We start from the raw sequence: 25,055 nt of genomic DNA, 5'->3' as shown, positions 1-25,055 counted from the left end.
TCACAAAACTCAGGAGGGCAACAGGCCAGCAGAAAACCCCCATCAGGTGATTGGGGTTTAGAACTTTAGTCCCACCACCAAGCTCAGGAGCTGCAGAGCTACAGAGTGAATTTAGTTACGAAAAGCCCAATAGCCAAAGATTTAGTCAATTGTACCTACACCAAGACCAAAATAAAATAGCACAATACAAAGTTAGTGGAACTTCTGAGCAGGCGAACATATCTGTGTGCTAGAGGAGGGGGTCTCATGCTGCAAAAGAGCAGGGAACTCTTCCCCTTCCCCCATTCTTTATCTTGTGCTCACTTTCATTTGACTGTTGTAGAGTTGTTACTGCAAGAACAGCTTTCTGCTGAGTACAGTGAACCATTCCCCATTCCATCAGATCAAATTACTGAACCTGAAGGGGGAGGGCATGGGAACCCCTTACATGCTAATGTGTAGTCAGCATGGATGAAGTATGTGCATAGCCTGGGGATCCCATTTCAGTCTGAAGACACAGCATTTTTGTGGAATTGAGGACTTAACACACCATTTGGGTTTGCACTTCCAGATAGTTAAGTATCAGAATTGAACTGGATTGTGGAACAACCAGCTCATGCAAGTGAAGTGAGAATTGGTTGTCTTTTTGGAAAACCAAGCAAGGTCACAACATTGGACAATGTGGTATTTTTGCCAAAATGACCAAGCCATGAAAGGCATTCTACAGAAAGTAGCCTATACCCTTCAAAAATATCTAAGACAAGAAAGGTAAACAAGGGCTGAGAAACTATTTTACTTTGGAAGGAGGCATGACAACTGTTTACAATATGTGATCCTGAATTATATCCTGATTAGAAAGAAAAACAATCCTGCACAAATTTTTAGTGGGATAGCTGAAAATGTTTTTGACGATGAACTATTAAAAGTATTGTACAAATTAAGCCGGGTGTGGTGGCACACGCCTTTAATCCCAGCACTTGGAAGGCAGAGGTAGGAGGATTGCCATGAGTTCAAGGCCACCCTGAGACTCCATAGTGAATTCCAGGTCAGCCTGGGCTAGAGCAAGACCCTACCTCAAAAAACATATATATATGGTACAAATTAGATAACATATCATAACTTCCTGATTTTGATAATTTGATTATGGTATTTGAGAGACTGTCATTACTAGAAAATTTGCAATGACATTTTGGTAAAAATACATCTCCAACTTGATTATTTCATAGAAGTTTCTTATACTGATTCTGCAAGTTTCTGTGAATTTAAAATTATATCAAAATAAAAATAAGAGAAAAACAAATTTGACAAAACAACACAGGGGACTTATCAAATAAGGCTTATTTTCTCCCAGAATGGCATTTTAAAAATGAAGCCTAAAATTAGGACATTGGACAACTACAGATACAGCAGTTTCCAAATTGTGTTCCTGGGGGGGGGGGGGACTTAGACTATGAAAAATTCATAAACATATTTAAATTGAAACACTTGCTCTTCCCTTTTTCCAAAATTTATCTTAGAAATAATTTTGTTCATCAGAAGTTCACTAGAGTTCATAATTCTTTCAGAAAGGTATTTTGATAAATACTTGTAGTAGAAACTGAAAGCTGCAAGGTTAGAGAATTTGAAGATTGTTCTAGAGAAGGAGGAAAGGGAGGGATGACTTGAAGGCAGAAGGATCAGCAGGATGTGGTCACAGCCATATAAGTGGTGATGTGACTGTCCCTTTCCATCCTCTCTATCCTCTGGAAATCACAGTTCACATAGGACATTTGTCCTGTAGAAACAGGAGAACCTGAAGTTTGCATTCCAATTAATTTGGGAGAAAAAGAAAGAGAGAGAGAGAGGTGCTTTCATAATATAAATCCTTACAACAGAAAATCCTGGGAAACATGGAACAGACCAAGGCAGTATTGTGTAAGTATTGGATAGCTTTTTACTATGACAGCAAGCTAAGTTAATATCATCTTATCCATATTAATATTTTCTTATCTTATTAATGAATTTAAATATATTATTAACAAGTGTCCTACTACATTTAAGAAGTCACATCAATGAGCGGCTCATGTAGGTGCTGTTAAGGCTGAATTTCTGTCAAGGCGCATAAAGCATTTGTCAGCTTGCCCTTTCAGGGGTATTGTGATCTAAGAAATCGGTCTAAGCTGGGATTTTATCTTAGAGTTGACATATATGTATGGGTTATTTTTATCAATGAAATAATCATATTTCCAATTTGTGATAGTTTATATTTTTGACAAAGTTTTAAAAACTGAGTTCCTTATTGATAATTTCTCACACGTAATTTCCCGGTGAATTTTTTTTTTAATTCTCAGTTTTCAATCTGAGCACTACTGTCGTTCTTGGGGTTTCTATTGCATTATGGTTAAAGTGTTCAATGGCCAAATAAGGCTAGGGGAGAATGACAGTGATACTGTGCTATTTTACAGATGCATGCTTAAAGAAGTAGGACTAAGAAAACAATGGAACATATTTTCAGACTCTCACTACTTACTTTCACAAAGGACTATGACACAGTATTTTGATTATTCAAATTATGTTTGAGTCTCAGAGGTAAATTATCCAATAGCCAACTAACTTCTAATGCCAATACCAATGTAAATCAGACCACAGGTTAACTCAAGATGAAATTGTGAGGCATTATCACCATCTACAAGACCACTATAGACATAGATGGAAGTGTTAATGGTGAAGTGGCAGCTGGTGGAATCCATAGGCCAGATGTTTCACCCTGGGAACAGTGAAAGCTCAAGGCCACAGGACAAGAATCAAATGATTATTAACAGCAAAACAAAAAACACACTGTCAAAGCTTTCAAGAGGTTTAAGTAGGTTAAAGGAAGTGCATGCGTGAAGAACTGTCAAGACTACAGACACGTAGAACCATGGAGAAAAATAAAGGCTTTCTCAGCAACTCCGAGGAACATTTATGGTCCTACTGTGCTTGAGACTATGGTGCCATTGAAAAGTGGAACCCAGCTGTCACCTAAGACAGGAAGGGAATTCTGCAAATCTGGCTGCAGCTCTTCAACTCCGTCCTTAATGCTCCTCTTGATGAGTCAACTACATTGTGACATTACTGCAGAGTTCAAAGAGTTCAGGAGATAACTGCGTGAAGACCATTATGTTTCTCAAAAAGAATCACAATTGAGAAATGTTTATGCAGAACAAGTTCTCAAAAAAACAAGCTCTATCAAGAGTTAACCCACCCGAGACAGCATATGTCAAATCCTCCAGCATCTCTCAGGAGCTAACCTGCAGTCACATCCCTCAGCAGCATCATGTTTACTCATTTGCCATGTCAGAACCTCAGCCATCTTTGTCCTCTTGTCTCCTCACTCTTGCCACCTCTTGTTTGCTGCCAGGATCACCACCTTTTCCTACTTCCTTTTGGTCCTTCAGTTGAGAGTCCAGTTAAGGTCCTCACTTCTTCACACTTACACTCCCCAAATCACCTTCTACCATCACAACTGCTACTATTTTCTTCTATTTCATTTTATGAATGATAAAGATGAAACTTCAATCTTCTTGAGTGGTTTAAATCATACCAGTTACACATTAAAACTTCTGGAATCATCACTCCTGATGGAACAGTATTTTTATTCACTTATTTATTTGTTTATTCATTTCTAAGGACAGAAAGAGAGACTATGAATGAATATAATCATACTCTAGGGCCTCCTGCTACTGCAAACTCCAGATGCATGTGGCTCTTTAAGCATCTGTCTTTACTTGGGTACTGAGGAAACAAATCTGGGCCAGCAGGCTTTGTAAACAAGCACCTTAAGGGCTGAGTGACCTCCCCAGCCCCCATACTTTCCATTTCTTAAAAAAATATTTACTTATTTATTTATCTGAGAGAGAGAGAAAGTAAAAAAGCACACACATGCACAGAGAAAGAGAGAGAGAGAGAGAGAGAGAGAGAGAGAGGGAGAAAGAAAGAAAGAAAGAAAGAAAGAAAGAAAGAAAGAAAGAAAGAAAGAAAGAAAGAAAGAAAGAAAGAAAATGGGCATGGCAGGTCCCCTAGCCATTATAAACAAACTCCAGACACACACACTTCTTTGGGCACCTGGCTTATGTGGGTACTGGGGAATTGAACCTGGGTACTTAGGCTTTGTGGGCAAGTGCCTTAATCACTAAGCCATCTCCCCAGCCCCAAACTTTCCATTTTTAGAAGGATGTTCATAAGTGTGTTGTTTGCAAAGATGAGAAAATGGATGGAACAAAAAGCAAACTTTGGTATGAATGGGACTTTCAATGGATGAAAATGACTAACTGAATGAACGAGAAAAGACTGTGTGATGGTTAACTCAGTTGACAACTGGACAGGATGTAAGAGGACAAACCACTAGACCTGTAAGGGATTTTCTTGATTAGGTTAACTGAGGTGGAAAGACCCACCCTAACTGTGGGAGGCACCACTGCATGATCTGAGGTCCTGGACTGACTAAAAGGAGAAATGGAGCTGAGGCACCAGCATTCCTGACACTCTGCTTCCAGACTGTGGACTGAAGGTGAGCTGCTTCACAGCCCTACTGCCATGCCTTCCTTGCCATGGACCTATTATTTTAGAATTTTGGAGAAAACTGTTAAGTTCATGTAGTGACAATATATAGTACATATTGTGGTCAGATAGGGGGCTGGAGGGATCACTCAGTGGTTAAGGTGCTTGCTGGCAAAGTCTGAGCACCTGGGTTCCACTCCCCAGTACCAATGAAAACTCAGATGCATAAAGTGGCACATGCATCTGGACTTTGTTTGCAGTGGCAGGATTCTGGCAAATAGGAGATGATTTAACTTCCATTACAATTAACAAAAAGAGCAAGAAAAATTTTCTTTCAGGCTTATATCCATGACTGAACCGCCAGGGAAGAATCATTGGCATTTGCAAGATGGAAAAGTTCCTACCATGCATTCAGAGCTGTTTTTTTTTTTTTGTTGTTGTTGTTTTTTGTCCTCCTTCTATAATCTGTTCTTGTGATGCTAGGGATTGAACTCAGTACCTTGAATATGCTAGGCAAGTGCTCCACCACTGAGCTATATCTCAAACCCCATATATTCTAGTTTTAAATAACTGCAAATTATTACATCTCATTTTAAAACATTCCTACCATTCGCAATCTTTGTTAACATCCTGCCCACATTTTCCTCCCCATCACCTGCCTCGCATCCTCTCATCCCCTACATACCTCATATGCATCTTTGATGTTCAAGGGCTCACCAAATGCTGCCACATGTCCCACGATGCCTTTGTTCCACTCTAAGCGGATACAGTTATTTGAAGCTTCCTCCAGCGTTGAACCTTCAGCAACATCAAAAAGGCGGCTGATGAGAAACTTGTCATTGGAGCTGTCCTCACAGACAAGGAACAGAGAGTAGCGATCAGCAGAGATGAGACCGTGGATATGTAAGAAAATTTTGTGACATAAGGCAGTGACATCTAAGTGGCTGGAAATATCCTTCACTAATTCCAAGAGTCTTGAGCACTGGTCCCCTTCATTATCGAACTGTGGAGGGGTTAGTGGCATCTGTTCCTTCTTTTCCGAGTCGGAGAGGAAGCTCACTGTTCCCTCGGAATCCTTGACAACGATGGGCCGAAGCGGCCGGTCAAATTCGGAGGCTGAGATTTTCCTGGTTGGTGTCCCGGGAGTACTGCTGTCTGCGCGGGGACTCGGCTGCAGAGGGCAAGAGCAAGCCTCGCCGTGGCCTCGGTTGCCTTCCTTGCACACAGGGATGGTGTGAACTCTCTCAGAAAACCACGCATTGACCATTTCTCTGCAGAACAAAGCATGAGGACCTGTTAGGGATTTGAGGAACGAGGGTGTCACCTTTGTGAGGTGCTAACCTCCTGTCAGCATAAGACTGGTCACTCTTCACTCCTTGTCTATAGTAAAAAGTGCTATTACCTCTGTGGATAACAATTTGTTTATCTAGGATATTTTAAAGTGTTCCAAAGAACAAAGTTCCTTTTCCATGTGGCAAAGGAAATGTGGGGTATTCAACTTCAGTACTATTTGCTGTGGTAAAGATAAGGAGCAACTTAATTCTACAAGTAAAAGGCTGACTATATACAGCCCCACACATATATCCAAGGAAACACTAGGGTGATATTAACAATAAATACTTTATGTACTAATATAAAAAATCTCCACAAGGGCTGAGCTGTTGCTCATTGCTAGCATGTGGTTAGCATGCACAGGGCCCTGGGTTCATGACAACATGTCCCATGTAGGGCAAAAAGTAGCAGGTAGGGTTCAACTTATAGCCATTAGTGGGAATTTGTTTTTCTTATCCATTCATATGTTACTACAATAATAATAATAATAATAATAATAATAATAATGTTAAAAAAAACAAAAGTAGCTGGGTCTTACTACAGATCCCAGCCAGATCTTGAACTAAATAGCCCAGTTTGTCTTTAAACTTTCAATTCTCCAGCCTCAGAATAGCAAGTGCTGAGATTACAGGTGTGGGTCATCTAGGTCTGGACTGGGTGGTAGTTTTTGGCAAAACAAATCATTTCTATGTCCTAGGATAGGATCTTTTCTTTCCTTTCTCTTCCTTAATGGAAGGGAATTTTGAAAAATGTTCAATAATTAATGAACCTGGTGTGGCAGACACCAGCAATCCTGTCTGCTAAACTATGAAACTAATTTCAATTTCTGAACCAAACCCATTCAGCAATTTATTAGCAAAATCAGGGATCAAATCCAGGTCCCTCATTTCTGATGGCATGGTGTATAGGAATATAAACATTCACTGGGTGTGGTGGCACAAACCCTTAATCCCAGCACTTGGGAGGTAGAGGTAGGAGGACTGCTGTTAGTTTGAGGCCAACCTGAGATACATAGTGAGTTCCAGGTCAGCCTGGGCTGAAATGAGACCCTACCTTGAAAAACCAGAAAAAAAAGAAAAGAAAGAAAAAGGTATATAAACTTTCCCAGAGTTTCAATGCTTGCCATGAAGATGTTCAATCCATCTAGTTGCATTGTAAAGTCAGAAACAAATTTAATCAGAGAAGGCATTGTAGGAACATGATCATGAATGATAATACTCTATTCATAAAGAATGACACACTAATACTGAGATTTCAAAATACTATATCTAAGCATCTGGAGAACAAAGACTCCTCAAGATAATATCCCTAAAAGTCTACCTTTATCCTGTCATGCCTATGACCCTTTGGAAACAGGTCATGTTTGATAAGTCAAGTGCACTGCACTGAAAAGCATGTGTAACAAATGTGTTTGAAGGAAGAGCCATCAGCAAAGTCACTAGATTTAGAAAACAGAAATATATGGCACCCAGTTAAAGCTGAGTGTTGGGTAAGCAATGAATATTATTTATTTTTAGTATAACTAGGTGTTCTGTATTTTATCAGGCTATACAAGTCATTCTATATGATTTTTCCTAACAGAAATTGCTGGTGAATAGACAGCAATGAAAAAAAAAATTATGCAGCATACCATTAAGTTCTAGGCTGTAAAATCACTAATTTTATTATTTTCCAGAATACAAAGCATGCTCATGTTATGAGCCCATGTATGATAGTTGGACCTTTTAAAAATATATTAATTTTACTTATTTATTTATGAGAGAGAAAGGCAGAGAGGTAGATGATAGAGAATGGGCATACCAGGGCCTCCAGCCACTGCAAATAAACATCCGTCGCATGCACTACCTTGTTCATCTGGCTTATGTGGGTACTGGGAAATTGAACCTGGGTCCTTAGGCTTCACAAGCAAGCACGTTAACCACTAACCATCTCAGCCATTTTTTTTTTTTGATAGCTGTACCTTTTGAAAGCTTTTGGATTAATAATTTATAAACTTCATAAAATTTTTCCTTAAATCAAGCTCTTTCATTTTGTTTTCAAAATTGTGTATTATAGTATAATTCATTGAGGGCAAGTCCCCCAATTATTAATTGCTAAAAATTCTTGAAATTACAGAGTTCAGAGAATCTATTTATAGCCCCAATTCCCAAATTCTAATCTTAGCATTTGTTCCTAATGGGGTGTGACTACTGGGAAGTGACTTTCTTCTTTGGTGCTTACATTAGTTTCTTTATCCATAAAACAGAGAAACATCAGCAGTTCCAAGTTCCTTACTAGGTGTAAAAAGTGGACAGTCCTAAGGAGGGTAACACGTCAAAAGTTCCAAAGGAGGAAGAGGGTACTTCTACTTCAGGCCTCAGCACTACACAGACATCACAACTTCTTTGGAGTTGCTTTCTCTGAAGGTCAAGTTACTTAGTGGTCACAATGGCTGCTGGTTTCAACAGGCCAGGAGGTCTTTAGTTATGATAATCAACCTGTTTTTGCTCTTCTATGTCTTCACTTTTAAGCAGAAGGAAAATCTCCTGAGTCCTTGATTCGTGACACAGGGTTGATGTACAGATAAAATGAAAGCCTGCATTCGCAAATATTTCCAAACCTTTTCCCTACAAGTTAGCATTAAGCTCAAGCAGAGAAGACATTTGGAGAACAGAATCATTATGTACAAAAAAGAGATTTTGCTCCCTGCTTTTAGACCCTAAGTAACAGTTCTAAGGTTAAGGACTACAGTAAGGAGCCTCATAAAGTTCAGCCAAGAGAATCAGGGATAAAAATGGAAGGCTGTGTCCCAGGCAGTACAAGCCAGTAGGCAGGGAACTGACGGGGGCAAGTGTAGGCTGGTTACATGCATCACGAACACTCAACATCTTTAGCAGAAGCCAGAATCCCTCTTATTTTTCAAAGGAGGGTCCAAATTACATCATAACCACCTGAGCAAAAACAATGAAACAGAAACACCAAGGAATTTTTACTCTGCTTCCAGCACTAAGAATTTATTGTATACTTTTTGTACAGAAGTATGTTCTTGCTAACTGCTCTGCAGACCTGGGAGTGCACAGAGCTTAAGGTCTTTTAGTTAAATTTAGTTAAGGCTGTTAATAAGAAACAACAGGCACTAGACACTCCAAATAAACCCCATCCACGAGAAATTCAATGAAAAGTGATGCCCAAGAATTTATAATCAGTGACAAGATCCTGATGTCAACATACCATTCAAATCTTTCCCCAACCTCACTAAAATCTGCTTTATTACCCTCCAGTCATTTGCTTCCTACCTCCTACCTTACTATACAAAAATTTCTTACCTCATAAATGAGTTGTATTATACATCTGTTTTAAGTGGGTAAATTTAGTTCTTTTTATAAATAATATTTTATAATATGTCTTTAGCTGGAAAAAACCTGGAGGGCTTCAAAATCAACTGTAGGAGTGTGGCCTCTCAGGTAACTAATGGGAAAACACTGTGGTTTCAAATTTGTCTCTGTTACAGAGGAAACTTGTGGCTCAATAGGGAGCCTATTCTCACACTGGGCATGCAAGTACTAGAAGACCCAAGTGGATTAGATGGAAGGGAAAAAACAAATGGAAGTTTTTACAAAGAAGCCATGAAGACTTTTATTTATTTATTTATTTTTGTGGTTTTTCAACATAGGGTCGGTCTCTCTCTACCTCAGGCTGACCTGGAATTCACTATGCAGTCTCAGGGTGGCCTCAAACTCATGGTGGTCCTTCTACCTTTGCCTTCCTTATCAAGTCAAGTCATGGGATTAAAGATGTGTGCCACCATACTCAGCAAGCCATGATTCTTATCATAAAGGTGACTTATATCTCAACTCTTCTTTAAATGGTAAATCCAATTAGCAACATTTTACTCTAGGAAAGGACCTTGGGAGCTCAAAGTGTTCAGGCAATAATGATTTAAAACAAAAATCATTGAGCATGCCATTGAGAAAATGTTGAAAACATTTATATCTCATGAGGCTTCTTTCGCCATATTATAATGTAGACAGAAAGCCAAGGATCCACTAATGATTTCACAAGCTAGCCCAGCTCCAGCAGCTGCTGTGGGCTCCAGTGTCTAAGATTTGAAATCTTTAGTTCAGAAAAAGACTGTAAACCAATTATTCACTCATGACTGGAAAAAAAAAAAAAAAAGACTAAAGGGGTGGGGCAGGAAGCTTGGGAGATGAATTGTCACTAACTTTCACAATGGCTCTAACAGTTAATTTCATAAAAATTATACACATGGCAGAAATAAAATGTTGCATATTTCATTCTACCTATTTCATGTGTTCCCATTTTTGAGAACATGAGAGTCAAACAATGATTAAGTAAATGGTGCCAAGCTAACAGCACTTTCTAATGGATATTTAAAAAGGCTGAGGATGTAGCTCACTTGGTAGAGTGCTTGACTAGCATGAACAAAGCCATGTGTTTGACCCACAAGCATTACATAAAACAGGACATGGTGGCACATGTCTCTATTCCCAGGACCCTGGAGGTAAAGGCAGGAGGATCAGAAGTTAAAGGTCATCCTCAGCTATGTGATGAATTCAAAGCCAGCCTGGAGATACATGAGACCTTGTTTCAATAAATAGATAAATATGCCTAAAGTTTTCATGTTAAGTATGCTCTGCCTCAGCTTCTCTGAAGATTTTACGTTAGTAATATTCTGAAAAGAATGAAAGATCATTATATGACACACATTGCACAAAAATCAAACCTCTGCTGGGGAAATCGCTCCATTGGTAGCTTGCCTTTTCAATAGGAGGACCGGAGTGTGATCCCCAGGCTGAGCATAGGGGCATGAGTTTGTAATCCCAGAGCTGGGGAGGCAGGGAGGCAGATCCCTAGGACTCTGCTGGACAACCAGCCTAACCTACCAAGGCTGAGGCAAGTGAGATAACATGATTCAAAAAGGTGGATGTAATCCTATATCACAAAAGGCCAGACAGGCTGAGATGGCTCAGTAAAGGTCCCTGCTTACAAGGCCTGCCGATCTGCATTAGATTCCCCAGCATCCACATAAAGCCAGATATACAAAGTGATGCATGCATGTGGAGTGCGCTTGCAGTGGCAAATGGTAGGTCTATTCCCTTTCTCTCAAATAAATAAGAAAATATTTTTAAAGAGGGCTGAGGAATAATATCTGAGGTTGTCCTTCACACACACACAATCTTTACCCTGTCAATTTATCATTTTCACTCAGGATTATTATAATCCTATCACAGGAAGTAGCCACTTAGTTTCCACTTAACTAGACACATTACAGTGTCTTCTAAATAGTTTATATTCATAAGTATTAAACAGAAACCTAAAATGTACAGGACACAGGGAAGCAAGATCCCACACATTCAAATATAATTAGTGAGCAAAAGGAACACGCACAACCTGTGTCCATGAGGAGTTTCGTGTAGCAGTATTGAAGTCAAACTGCTCATTTGTATCAAACTGCTAATTTATCTTATAAAAATGAGTCTTGAAAAAGACAGAAATGCCTTACAATACATATGTAGCATGTCTTGACAGGGAAAAATAATCACTATTTTGTCTAAATTTTATAGAATATTTCCTGGCTTCTAAGAAAATTAGGAGGGCTGGAAAGGTGGCTTAGCTGTTAAGGTGCTTGCTTTCAAAGCCAAATGACCCAGGTTTGATTCCCCAAGATCCTTGTAAACCAGATGCATAAAGTGGCACATGCATCTGGAGTTTGTTTGCAGTGGCTAGAAGCCCTGGAGTGCCCATTCTCTCTCTCTCTCTCTCTCTCTCTCTCTCTCTCTCAAATGAGTAAATGAAAATAACATATTTCAAAAAAAAAGATTAGTGAAAAGAGAAATTTATAAAGCATAGTAAAATTTGATAAAACCTAATAATCTTCATGCATGAAAAACAGTAACTAGATAAACCTTCTTGTAAAACAAATAATTTAATGTATCTTGCATGTTTGCCTAAACTAATGTATGAACAGATAAAAATTATTTGAGGACTAGAGAGATGGTTTAGTGATTAAGGCATTTACCTGCAAAGCCAAAAGACCCAGGTTTGATTCCCCAGTGCCCACATAAGCCAGATGCACAAGATGGCCCATGCATCTGGAGTGGCTGGATGCCCTGGCACGCCCATTCTCTCTCTTTCTCTCTCCCTGCCTCTTTCCCTCTCTCTCTCTAATAAATAAATAATAAAATATTAAAAAATTCTTTGAAAATACATTGCACTTTGGGTTTTTTCTTCTAATACTAAAATATAATTGCAACAGCCTAATACTTAAATTGTCAACCACTATTTAAAATATAATTTAAGATTTTTCTCTTTTTAAATTCTAAATTTATATATGGAAACTAACTCCACATGGCAGTCTTCAGCACACACTTGTAAGTAATGTACATGGTACACTGAGAGTCCCTAAGAGAAATGCTAACCTCTCTGTGTGTTGGATTTCAAATGACACTAAATCTAGGAGCCTTTGCTTTGTGTGGCATAATGTTCCCCAGGTGGCCTTGAGCTCCATATCCTTCTATCCCAGCCTCCTAAGTGCAAAGATTCCAGGCAACATTTTTTTTTTCTTTTACCAAAGTCCGTCATATTAAAAAACAAAAAAGAGAGAGGAGAGAGAGAAAAAATTATTCCAATGCATTTTTAAATTAAAAAAGAAAGAAACACAGACTCTCCAAACTGACAATACCTTTGTACAGTTTTCTGAATTATACATAAGTATTGGCTGCTGAACATTTAATTGAGAAAAAATGCAAAACTGAACTTGTTTTTCCATAACTACACCAAAGATAAGATTGGTTGGCAATGATTGTGAGAAAATATACAATAACTGCCTATGAGGAAAACCGGAGCAATATGTCATATTAGTGGCAATTCTCTACACGAACATTGTGGTAGTTCGAATGCTTGTTCCCCATTGACTCAGGTGTTAAAATTAAACTTGTAACTTGGATCTCCATCCCCCTGGTTGGAGGATGTGTCACTGGGGACAGATCATGTCAGATTCCAGCCCAAAAGCATGGAGAGCAAGTCTGTGCTCTGGTGGGTCTGTATGTGTGCTGGTGCTGGTGTTTTGTATGCTGCAGTGGTTTCCCTCTGCTTGGATCTATGGAAGTAAGCAGCTTCTTCCACCATTGACTTAAGTTCTAGATCTGCAAGCGGAAGTAAATCCAATTCCTCCCATAAACTATGTCTGGTTTGGATGTTCATCCCAGTAACGTGGAGTGGTCTACAACAAACATACTTTTAATACTTGATAAAACATTGTTTTAATTCTCTGCTATAGACCCATTAAGGATTAAATTTGGCTGTTTTCATTCTTATTGGGCTTGTTTAGGGAAATACTGAAAGTAGGTGATGCTACCCCTAAATCTCAAGGATAGTGGTAGAGGAATTCCCAGAGTGCCTGAAATTCAACAGAAAAAGTTGCAGGCCTCAAGCATATTCACATTACAAGTCTAATATTACATTGCCATTTTGTTTGTTGTTTTCAATTTTTTTAAAAAAAAATCATCATTCCTGTCAATCATTGGTAATGGAATTAGAAAAAAAAATGTACTAAACTTTCAGACTGGAAAGAATAGTTGTATGAAAATCTGCTAAAATTAACTGTAGGAAAAACACAAAAATAGCTCACAAATATATTGGGTATTTTTCTTATTCTTAGAACCTTATTTTATACAGTTTGAGTCAATTGTTTGTGTTATTTGATTCACTATTTGAATTTGGAAACTACAAGAACTATTCAATTTGAAAAGAACTGCAGAGTTATTTATTTTTATTCATTTATTTGTGAGAGGAAAAGAGGCAGAGAGAGAGAGACAGAGAGACAGAGAGACAGAGAGACAGAGAGAGAGAGAGAGAGAGAGAGAGAGAGAATGGGCATGTCAGGGCTTCCAGCCACTGCAAACGTCCTCCAGATACATGCACCACCTTGTGCATCTGGGAATTGGACCAAGGTCCTTTGGCTTTGCAGGCAAGCACCTTAACCACTAAGCCATCTCTCCAGCCCTAAGTTGAAGATTTTGAAGCTCATTTATGAATCTGTGTGTCAGGTCCTTAACCCTTCTCTGTCTTCAAGCTTTGGTAGAACTTGGGCCAGTCACAGAGTTCACATACAGCATAGCTGGGAACAAAACTTTGGGGTCTAATTCCCATTCTAATTTCCTTTCCAGTACCTTCTATGATCACCCACATAAGGTTCTGTTCAAATCTTTTAATAAAAACTCATCTGAAAAGAAGAAAGACACTTCAAGTCTATAAAGTTACTATCCTATTATTCTAATTCCATTTTACTAGAAAAAGGGAATGACTAGGAACTTTAAAAATATTACTTATTTGAGGGCTGGAGAGATGGCTTAGCGGTTAAGCGCTTGCCTGTGAAGCCTAAGGACCCCGGTTCGAGGCTCGCTTCCCCAGGTTAGCCAGATGCACAAGGGGGCGCACGCGTCTGGAGTTCGTTTGCAGAGGCTGGAAGCCCTGGCGTGCCCATTCTCTCTCTCTCCCTCTATCTGTCTTTCTCTCTGTGTCTGTCGCTCTCAAATAAATAAAAATAAAAAATAAAAAAATTATTTATTTGAAACAGAAAGAGACAGAGAGAGAATAAATATGGCTATGCTAGGGCCTCCAGATGCACATGTAACTTTCTGCATCTGCCTTTACGCGGGTACTCAGGAATCGAACCCCAGCCATCAGGATTTGCAAGCAAAGGCCTTTAACCACTGAGTCATTTCTTTAGCCCCCAACTATCAACTTTAATAATTAAATTCTAGGTGCTAATAATTATCAATATAAACTGGCAAAGTACTGAAAAAACAAGGACTATATATGACTGCTTTTAAGTTTCTTAGATCCCTATGAGGTAAGTCCCCTCTGCTCCAATTTACACAGTGGGTGAATAACATACCTAAAATCACTCTCAGGAAGAATGGTTTTGTGGTTAAAGCCAAAGTCTGTACTATCTAGGATTCCTAATCTGCATAAATAGAAATAACATTTAAAGGTTTCAGAACAGTGGTTCTCAGCAAAGTAATGGTGCCAGCACTTGAGGGATATTTAGAAGTGTGTAGTATCTCCCTCTACCATCCTGGGAGGACATGTGGCCCTAGGAATGCTCCTGGCATCATCTGGGGCCTAAGGATGTTAAATATCCCACAATGCACGAGCTAGCCTCTCACACCAGAGATGCAACTGTCAAATACCAATATCCTCTTTTGAAAAACACTGCTTAAGTGAAAAGAAGATTAGCTGGCTTTAACAGGGTATTAAACAAACAGAAGACTTCGGGTACTTCCATGACACTCTCCCATAATCTCTACTCTAATGTGAAAGTTAATAGTGTATTTGCCTCAAACATGGTAAAGAGATGCATGTTCTGCAAAGCTATTTATATTTCCTAGTTTGCTTCAGCCATGAAACCATGTGAAACAATTACTGGGATTACAAATAGAATGGAGAGTTGCTTCATGTAGCCTTATGTCAATAAATCGAGCATTGGAAGGGTCATAATGTTTTAAATTTTCCTTCTATTCATGATCATATGTTATGAAAGATATTGCTTAAAGGGAAAGTTACTACATTTAAAAGAAAACATAAGAACTGGGCTGAGGAGATGGCTCAGCAGTTAAAGGAGCTTGATTACAAAGTCTTGCAGCTTGGGTTAAATCCCCCAGTATGCACTTAAAGCCAAATACAAAAAGTGGCACATGCATCTAGAGTTCATCTGCAACAGCAAGAGGCCCCGGAGTGCCCATTCTCTCTCATTCATTCATTCTCTCTCTCTCTCCTTTCTTTCGAATAAATAAAACATATCTGTGTATAAAGAAAAAAAAAATCTAAGAATAGAAATCTATGCAGTAGTAAGTAAAGTGGTTTACAATTTAGAAAAAGGACCAGACTGGTATTTTTCAACAGGAAGTCTCAGGGTTCAAAACAAGTATCCTTTGAAGATCTATACATTTTCTATAAAAGTAGATCAAAATTTAAAAATGGCGAAAGATTTCACACATTAATGGAATAAGTATCTTGTGCCCAAGTATTGCTCCATAATTTTAGTGTAGAAGTTGATATTTCTATTAAGAAAATAAATGAGGTAAGTTTAATATGCAAATGGGCTTCCACACCACATGAAAACCAACTGAAAGTGGTTTGGTGTGGCATCGGAATAAAGTTCCATGACTGTTCAGCAATGCAGCGGGAGACAGAGGAAATGAGTCACTACAGAGCAGCAGTGCAGAGGCCAGCAGCCTCGATGGACAGCTCAGCCAGTAGTTTAGGCCACATTTACCTTGTAATGGCCTTTTAAATTAAATTAAATTAATTTAATTTATTTATTAGAGACAGAGATGGAAAGAGAAAGAGAGAGAGAGAGAGAGAGAGAGAGAGGGAGAGAATGGGTATGCCAGGGCCTTTAGCCACTGCAAGCAATGCATGCATTACCATGTGCATCTGGCTTATGTGGGACCTGGAGAATTGAACCTTAACTTAGCCTTAACCGCTAAGCCATCTCTCCACCCCAGTAATGGCCATTTAATGAATGTTGCCCATCTGCATTTGGCTAAAGTTTTATCATTTTTATCATACTTAATAAAATATATTTTGGTGTCACAGTTGAACAAGTGCTTATAAATATAATTAAATTATACATACTTTTATTTATTCAACTTTTAAGTGTTCCACATTCAAATTACATTAAAATGAAAGGAATTCAACAAGTAAGGTAGTGTGTACCTCTAATCCCAGCATTCAGGAGGCAGGAGGACTGTCATGAGTTTGAGGTCAGTAGGGGCTATGTAGTGAGTTCTAGGCCAGTCTAGGCTAGAGTGTGATTCTGTGTCCAAAAATGAAAAAGAAAAAGAAAAAGAAAAAGAAAAAGGAAAATGAAAGGAAGTCAACATTGGCATAGAAGATGTCTGGCACTTCTGGGTCAGCCTACATTGCTTTCTTCGAGAATTCCTCACCTCTTCTTCTTTGCCCCTACCTCCAAAGGACAGCTTTCACTACTTGCCCAGTAAAGCAGTCAGACAACTGCTCTCTTAATTACAGTGACTGGTTCAAAGCAGTCAGACAACCCCAGTTCAGAGTAATGTTGGAGGTACTGCTATGAAGAAGGGACCTCGCTAATGCCAGAAACTTAAGACACCATGAAGAGATTTTTCCAGCACATTAACACAGGATGCAGAAGAACAAAGTCAAACTTCAAGGCCAAGAGGTGGATGGACAGACAAGGGAAAAATGGACAGAAAATCTTAACAAGACTCTCAGATCAGCTAAATTCACAGGTAAACCAACCCCCAGGTTTTGAATTCCCTAAGTAAATTGTATATGGGTTCAAGCTGAGTTTCTGTCATTTGTGACCAAAACCTTTCTAACTACTAAATTAGACATCAATAAAAATGCCTTTCTTAGCCTGGGAAGATGGCTCTTTCTATAAAATGCTTGCCAGGTATGGAGTACCTGCGGTTTGGATTCCTCAAACCAAATGCAAAATAGAACATCTGTCACCCTGGGGTATCTATGTGAGATGAGAGGCAGAGAAAACAGAATCCTCAGAAAGCTCGGAGGTCAGTGAGCCTGGAGCTCTTTGTATAAAATGCTTGCCAGGTACGGAGTACCTGCAGTTTGGATTCCTCAAACCAAATGCAGATAGAACATCTGTCACCGGGGATTAACTATGTGAGATGAGAGGCAGAGACAACAGAATCCTCAGAAAGCTCAGAAGTCAGTGAGCCTGGGGAATGCAGTGGTAATCTTGCCTCATACGAGGTGGAAGGTGAGGACTGGCACCTGAGTTGTCTTTTGACCTCCACACATGGGCTGTAGCACACACACAAACAACCAAAGCAAATGTCTTTCTTTAACAGGAGTGGGCTTTTATCTTATTTTGTGTTGTGGATTGAACCCAAGGCCTCACATGAGGAGTTAATAATTTAAGTTTGAGATACTCAATTGATTGTAAGACCCCTATGTCACTCTAAAATTCATAAGGCGTGTGTGTGTGTATGTGTGTGCATGTGTGTGTGTGTAGGTTTAATTAGTTCATTAGCTCATAAGATTAGGATCTTTTCTTATATCCTTACATAGGCATTCAATTGAGCATAGGGATGGTTAGTTTTTTGTTTTTTTTTTTTTTTTTTTAGGAAGACAATTATTACTAAGGCAGTGATATCAAGTGATGATCATTTCTCTCTAAATTTAAAGCCCAATAATGACAATTCACAGAAGTCACTTTTATAACTGAGCATCAAGTGGAAAGCTGTACCCTCTCAAACAAGAAAAGGTAATAGTGTCACTAAGCTCAACAATATGTTCACTCCAAATAAAAAGCAGAGAGATGTAGTCTTTGTTTGTTTGTTTTGTTTTTGGTTTTTCAAGGTAGGGTTTTACTCTAGCTCAGGCTGACCTTGACATCCACTATGTCATCTCAGGGTGGCCTCGAACTCATGGGCGATCCTTCTACTTCTGCCTCCCGAGTGCAGGGATTAAAGGTGTGCACCACCACGCCCCGAGAGATGTATTCTTTTTAACAAGGTTTAAAAACTCTTTAAGGGGGCTGAAGAGATGTCTTAGTGGTTAAGGAAATTCCCTGCAAAGCCAGAGGACCCAGGTTCAGTTCCCCAGAACCCATGTATGCCAGATGTACAAAGTAGTGCATGCATCTGAAGTTGGTTTTTAGCAGCTGAAGGACCTGGTACACCTATTCTCTCTCTCTCTCTCTCTCTCTTTCTTTAACTCTCAATTAAGTAAAAATAAATATTAAAAAAACTCTCTAAGAACTCAAACAGTATGTTCACTCCAAATGAAGTGGAGAAAAGCTTTAAAAAAAGGGGCTGTAGAAATTTATCAACATGATTCTTATGAGTTTAACAGTCTGTGACACCTGCCTTCAACAGTTGGTTGGCAGTAACTACAAATTACTACATTCACAGAAAATGAATAAAGCACTTATACTGGAAAAATTAATAATACAATTTAAAATGAGAATGCTAAGTAAACAAGATCACAGAGCTAAATATCAAATGAGTGAATTATGTAGTCCTTTTGAATTTTTCTTCCTAGGCATGCAGCTCAAATGCGCTTCTTCCCGAAACCCTTGCATGACAGGTATTTCCAAGTCCCATCCATCAACAGCAACTCCACTCAGCCTCAGTCCAAGTCTGCAGCTAAACTAATTTCACAGGAAGTCCTGCAATGTCAGTAGTCTGCCTCCTAAATTAGAAATTTATCATCTGCAGCTTTCCACTATCAATCAACTCATTACTTTAATTAATTATTCTAGTGCTTACTGAAAGTTTTTTTCTTAAATCAAGGAGACGTTTTGATCATACAATCAGCTCAGAGGACAGAAAACAAATGTAACTGGCACATCACAATTTAAAATGTAAAAAATTATGTTTGGGTTAAAAACTAATAAAAACAACCCAGTTCTGTTCAGTATTTTGGATTATCAAAGACTTCAGTTTGGAGGATGATTAAAACACACTACAGGCTGCCTGAACAAAGCTTTAATTTGCATTTTCAAATGTAAAGAAAGGAGTGCATCTTCCTTAGTAAAAGATACTCTCTGAAATCAGAGAAATGGTGAAAGTACAAGCTGTGTACAATTTTTTAAAATTTGAAACATTTTAAAAGAAATGATATTAGACATTAAAGTCAAATTATCTAAGTAGATGGAATTATTTCAAAGGAAATTTGGGGCTGGGACATAGATATAGCTCTGTGGTAGTGCACTTACTTGCCTAGGGTACTGAAGACTCTAGGCTCAATCCCTGGCACCCCACCACCACCACACACACACAATTCTTGTTGCCTAGCATAAGCAAAATGCTAATAAGACTCCTAAACCTGAAGTGCTATGGACATGATCTAAGAAAACAATGGCCATTTCCTCCAATCATCCACTGATGAAAAAAAGCTATTCAAACCTATCTAAGTTGGTATTATACTAGGAAAATCGATTTATTTCAAGATAGCCATCTATGACTAATACTGCATTGAACCTACCAAGTTTTAATGAATCATGATCATGGAGTTCAGATCTTAAGAAGGGTCTGAATTTGAAACGGAAGACACTAGAGATAGAAGGGAATGAGATAGAAGGAATGAGAGATATCTATTGTTTTCAAAGGTTCCCATGGAGATAAGGCAGGAAGAAGTCAATCCATCAACAGGCTTCCAGAAGACTAAACAGTAACTTAGGACTGGCTACATAGACCCTTGTTATGAACCCCCCCATACAATTATTGCACCAGAATTACCATTATAAAATATTATAAATAAATCAGCCAGACTGTGCTCAGGTTTTGTTACCTTCAATACCAGCCTCTGCTAACAAAATATGCGTAACAAATTGTTTGAATACTGTGAAAAAGTTTATATTCCTGTATAATTATAGAACCAACAATTCTTAAGAATTGATAGCAGTGATTGTTTTACATAAACCACCTGTTCTTAATGTAGACACCTTACAAATAAAAATGCTACAGCTCTGGAAATATGAAAAGGGCCAGGAGCAGTAGCCCATGCCTTCAACTACTCAGGAGGCTGAGGTAGGAAAATCCCAAATTTCTAGGCCTGCCTGGGCTGGAAGTCCAAGACCAGCCTAGGCAACTTATTAAGACCCTGTCTGAAAACAAAACATTTAAAAAGAGCCAGAAGCATGATAAAGCTTGGAGGTGTAACGATTGCCTAGCATGCATAAGACTGAAGGTTTAATTATCCAGCCTGAACCAAACAGAATACAAGTAAAATAAATGAGAGTGACAGAATCAAAACCCCAGGACTTGGAGACCGAGCTAATTCAGTTCAGCACAGCTTTGCAGAGTGAAATAAAAAGTCCATTCCAGAAAGCTACATGGAACTGTAAAACTTCTGTTGCTGGACTTTGATCCAACTTGTCATAAAACTTGTCCTCACTTAATATACCCTATTTTCATTATATGCAAATATTCTCAGGCTTTTGCCTGGTACAAAACAAAGCAATAAAACTAAACCATTTCACCCTTCCAATATTAACTGACCTAAAAAAAAAAATCACCAGTAGTCACAAAGCTGATTAGTAACTAGTGGTAACATTAATCAAATATGCTGTCAAGAATAACAGCAGCTGTTAAGTGGCATTAGCACCAGGAAGGCTTCATTTGAAAATGCCTGCATATTAATGCCTCCAATTAACAGTGTTTCCCAGGCCTGGAGGACTGCAAGTGGTCTAGAAGAGAGAGGGTGGGAGAGTCCCACTAGCAGATTACTTAAAAAAATCACTATTTTCACGCTAAGAGAGTAGGAATCTTTAGGAATTGGTCAAGTGACATCCTCAAATTCACACAAACACGTCGTGAATGTCAAAAATCCTCTCCTGTAAACTATAGTTTTTAATACTGCTTTGTATTTGGAGATAATCTTAGGAAACAACATAACATAGCTGAATCTGCTATCAAGGTCAACCAAAATTAATATGTATTTGAGAATATAGGAATGCCGGAACTTTCAGTGTGCTCAAGGACTACCTATGCTAGAGTAAAGATAGCTGAGCCTCAGAGTATGAGATGTGTGTCCAAGGACCAACTGACAACAGTGAAATAATGTGCACACAGCCCGATTGCTCATGCAGATGGACACTCCAAATAAATTGAGTTATTTTAAACTTTAAAATATCCCGCATGCTTTCTAAAACAGGACTTTTCTGTTCCATAGGTTATCTCAATCACATACATTTCACACTTACACATACACTTTACCCTTATTAACACATAACAAAGTAATGTGAACTTCTCATTTTTTAAGCTGCGCTGTACAGTTGAAATGTAAGCAACACATTTGTACAACAACGTGAAACACTAAGCTTCATAGTATGGCATTTTTATAACTAACTGATACACCATGTCTTAGTCTTATTTAAAAAGCTTTTATTTCCTCAACGCGTTCTAGCTACACACACACACACACACACACACACACACACACACACACCTTAAGATTGTGTTCTTTATACTGACAACTCTCAGTACATTATTAACCCCTAAAAAATGAGGCCTATTCTGCTTTTAGTTATTTTACACTTTCGTTTTCCATGATGTACTCAAAATAAACTCTTAAGAACACACACACAAGCGCACACACACACATACAGGTGTTCAGCCCATTTCAAATATAATATAAAGATCTAACAGAAAAAAAAAACCACTTTTTCAATCTCAGATACTTTAAATTTGACAGTGAGCACTGTAACTTAATGAGTTGGGGTTTTAATCTTATGCAATTTGGGAGGAAAAATCGTGGGAAAAAGAATGCTACAAGTCTATGTATTTTCGGATAGAACGAGGCTATACTTTCAGGTTTTGGCAGACTGTTCCTACCTAGGGCTAGTCAAACACCACCAAAACACCCTGCTTAGGTTTTTAAAGAGAGAGGGAAAACACAGAAAGGGAGATTAGTGCTGTCGTTTTAGAAAAGCTGCCTTTATCCTTCCTATTGTTAATAATCTACCCAAAGAACACCTTCAATGGAAGCTTTAAAAAAAAAAAAAAAACTTTAAAACTCGGCTTAGTTTCATGGTCTCTTCCCCGTTCTATGAGCTAAGGGTGCGGTGCGGGTGGGGCGCAAGGCGGCCTCAGACTAGCTGGTGACCCCTAAACCTGGTAGCTTACAGCCATGTAGTCCTACATGGTCTCAGTGTCTCATCCCAAACTCTCAGCAAAGTGTTATTGGGAAAAGTAAAAAAAAAAAAAAAAGAAGAAGAAGAAATTAAGAAAGAAAGGGGGGGAAAAGGACCCGTTCTCCTTTCTTCAGTTATCGTTTGATCCCTGTAGTTTAGAAATTTGGGGGGAGGAAGGCGACGCCGGGGAAAGGGGATTTCTAGAGGAGGTACTTAAACACGAGGAGAGTGAGCTCCGGGCACACACGACGAGCCCCCACGTAGCCCATCTGCGAAGCAGCAGCGACCGACGAGAGTCACGGGCGGCCGGCGCGAGCGCGGCATCCCGCCCCGCAGGTGTGCGGGTCGCCGCGCGCGGGGCCGGGCAGAGGGGAGGGGATGCTCAGGGCAGTACCTCGTCTTGTCTCCGAAGGGCAGCATAGCCCACGGGGGAAGTTCGCGTCCCAACTCCAAGGATCCGGCTCTCCGGAGGCTCCCGGGGCGCGCCGCGGGGCGCCGGCGCTGGGCCCGCTCCCCGGGCGCCCCCGCCCCGGTCCCCGCGGCTGCGGCCGCCGCGCCGCCGGGGGTGTCGGGCTGCGGGCCCCGCGCGGCGTCGCCCCCTGGCGGGGAGCGCCCGGCAGAGTCGCGGCCCGGCGCCGAGTCCCCGCCGGCTCCGCCACCATCCCCGCCCGGCCGCGCCGGCCAGCACCAGCTGCTCGACGGCCGCTGCCCCAAGTCGCCGGCCACGGGGCTCGGGGCCCCTTCGCCAGAGAGAAGCGTGCGATGCACGGACCACGGCCGGCCTCGGGCTTCTCAGCGGCTCATGCAGCTTCGCGAAGGGGCCCCGCCGGCCGCACGCTGCGCTCCACCCTCGTCCTTCTGCGCGGGTCTCAATTCCTCCGCGAGTCCACGGCGGGCGGGCGGGCGGGCGTTCCCACGCGAGCCGCCACTGCCCGCCGGGCCGCCGCCTCCTAAAGGACAGGCTCCCGCCTCCCCGCCCTCCGCCGCGGCCTCCCGGCGCTTGGCTGCCGACCAGGAAGAGCCGGCCTCTGGGGTCCCCGCCGGCCGCCCGGGCGCGCCAGCCCCCCAGCGGGCTCCCAGGCGCCTCCCTCGCGCCCTTTGTGCGCACGCCGCAGACCCGGGGCGGCGCAGCCCTCGGCCCCGGACGGACGGACGGCGAGGGGGGCCGGGCGACGGCACTCACTCGGGGACGGCTACCGCGTGTGCCGCCCCGGGGCTTCCTCGCGGTCGGCTCCCCGACCCCGGCTTCCCCCGCCCCGCCAGGGCTGCGGCGAGGGGGCGCGGGGGAGGAAGGGAGCCCCTGGGACCGCGCTGGCTCCGCGCTTCCGGAGCTGCGGGGAAGGGGGTCGGGGTGGTTTTGGTTTGAGGGAGCCGGGAGAACGGGGTGGGTGGGTGTCACTAGATGAAAGCCTGTGAGCGTGCGTGTGTGCAAACAATCCCTGGGAATACTCAGGGCCGCGGGGACAAGGGGACGAAAGTACTTATTTTTTGTATCAAACTTTGTGAGCAAGTTGGATCTAATCCGAAGCCTGACTTTTCAGTTGTGCTTGCTGCGAGTCGAAGACTCGTCCCCGATTATCAGGACCCCGGACCCCCTTCAAAAGCCAGGGGCCCGGGCTCGCGGGAGGGGGGGGCACGGTCGAACGAAGGGTGGAATTCAGTAGGGGGGAGAGACCCGCCCCCAGGTCTCTTTCCGTGCCTGCTCTTCTTACCTGGTGGCTTTCCTAACAAAGTAAGAGAAGGTGAAGTCCCGGTGATCATCCAGCCACGCTTCGACCGCGTCCTGGTCCCGCGGGTGCGCCGGCCGCCCGGAGCTGGAGCCCGCGCGCTCCATGTCGTGCGCCGCTCTGCTCGGCGGCGGCGGGGGCTGCCTTTCCACCCAGCCGGGGTCCCTGGTTGGGAGGAGCGGGACTGCGCCTCGAGACCCTCCCCTTCACCTCCAGCCCCAAGGGCTTCGGGAGAAGCGGCCACAACGCGGGAGGGGTGGGGGGCAGCCAGCCGCTCCGCCCTTCCAGGTCCCCGCGGCGCCCCGGGGTCCCGCGCCCTCCCTGGGGTCCGGAGGAGACGCGCTCCGCGCCGCCGGCGTGCCTGGCGAGCTCTCCGGAAACCGAGCGGCCCTGGCTAGCAGGAAGCCAGGCGGCCGCTGGGGCGCGCTGTGTGCCGCGGGTCTGGCTTCTGGGGAGCGCGCGAAGGTGACAGTGGGTGTGTTCACAATGTCCCACTCTAGGACCTATCTCTAAGTCCAAAAGGCAAGACCGGGAAGTTTCAGCCTGCCACCAGAGGCGATGCTCAGGAGAGCGCTTTTCTGTCCCAGTTTACTTTTCTCCATAGCGACGCCTGTGCTGGACCGGGGACACTTTCCTCAGCTGGCGCGGTGGCTCAAAGGACTCCAGCCTCTCGCTGCCCCTGGTCTGGAGAATCGAGGCATATGCTACCAAGACAAACTTAGGTTGTGTAACCTCCAACAAAATTACGCGCGTGCTTAATGTTAACTATAATTGCAAGTTAAGTACAGTGAATAATTTTATCAAATACCTTCTTTTTGAAACCACAAGCTTTTCTGGCGAGAAACAATACGGCA

The 25,055-nt window shown here is 41.7% G+C and overlaps 1 protein-coding gene across 3 annotated transcripts in view; it reads right to left on the bottom strand.

The window, feature by feature from the left end:
* The window catches only part of Pde5a (phosphodiesterase 5A), a 140,618-nt gene extending 116,126 nt beyond the window's left edge, over positions 1-24,492 (bottom strand). The window contains exons 1-2 of one of the 3 annotated variants that reach the window (XM_045142947.1): positions 24,187-24,492; positions 5,183-5,768 (exon numbers count right to left, since the gene is read on the bottom strand). In XM_045142947.1, coding sequence (XP_044998882.1) covers positions 5,183-5,768; positions 24,187-24,308 — 708 coding nt within the window. In that variant the 5' untranslated portion in view covers positions 24,309-24,492. Of the gene's footprint in view, positions 1-5,182; positions 5,769-22,868; positions 22,981-23,657; positions 23,680-24,186 lie in introns of those variants that run through there. The other 2 variants (XM_045142949.1, XM_045142948.1) reach the window with 2 other exon arrangements.
* Between the last annotated feature and the right edge of the window lie 563 nt (positions 24,493-25,055).

This window comes from Jaculus jaculus, chromosome 2 (assembly GCF_020740685.1).
Source record: "Jaculus jaculus isolate mJacJac1 chromosome 2, mJacJac1.mat.Y.cur, whole genome shotgun sequence".
Taxonomy (NCBI): domain Eukaryota; kingdom Metazoa; phylum Chordata; class Mammalia; order Rodentia; family Dipodidae; genus Jaculus; species Jaculus jaculus.
The sequence above is the reverse complement of the archived record's forward strand: the minus strand, read 5'-3'. Positions and strand labels throughout refer to the sequence as shown.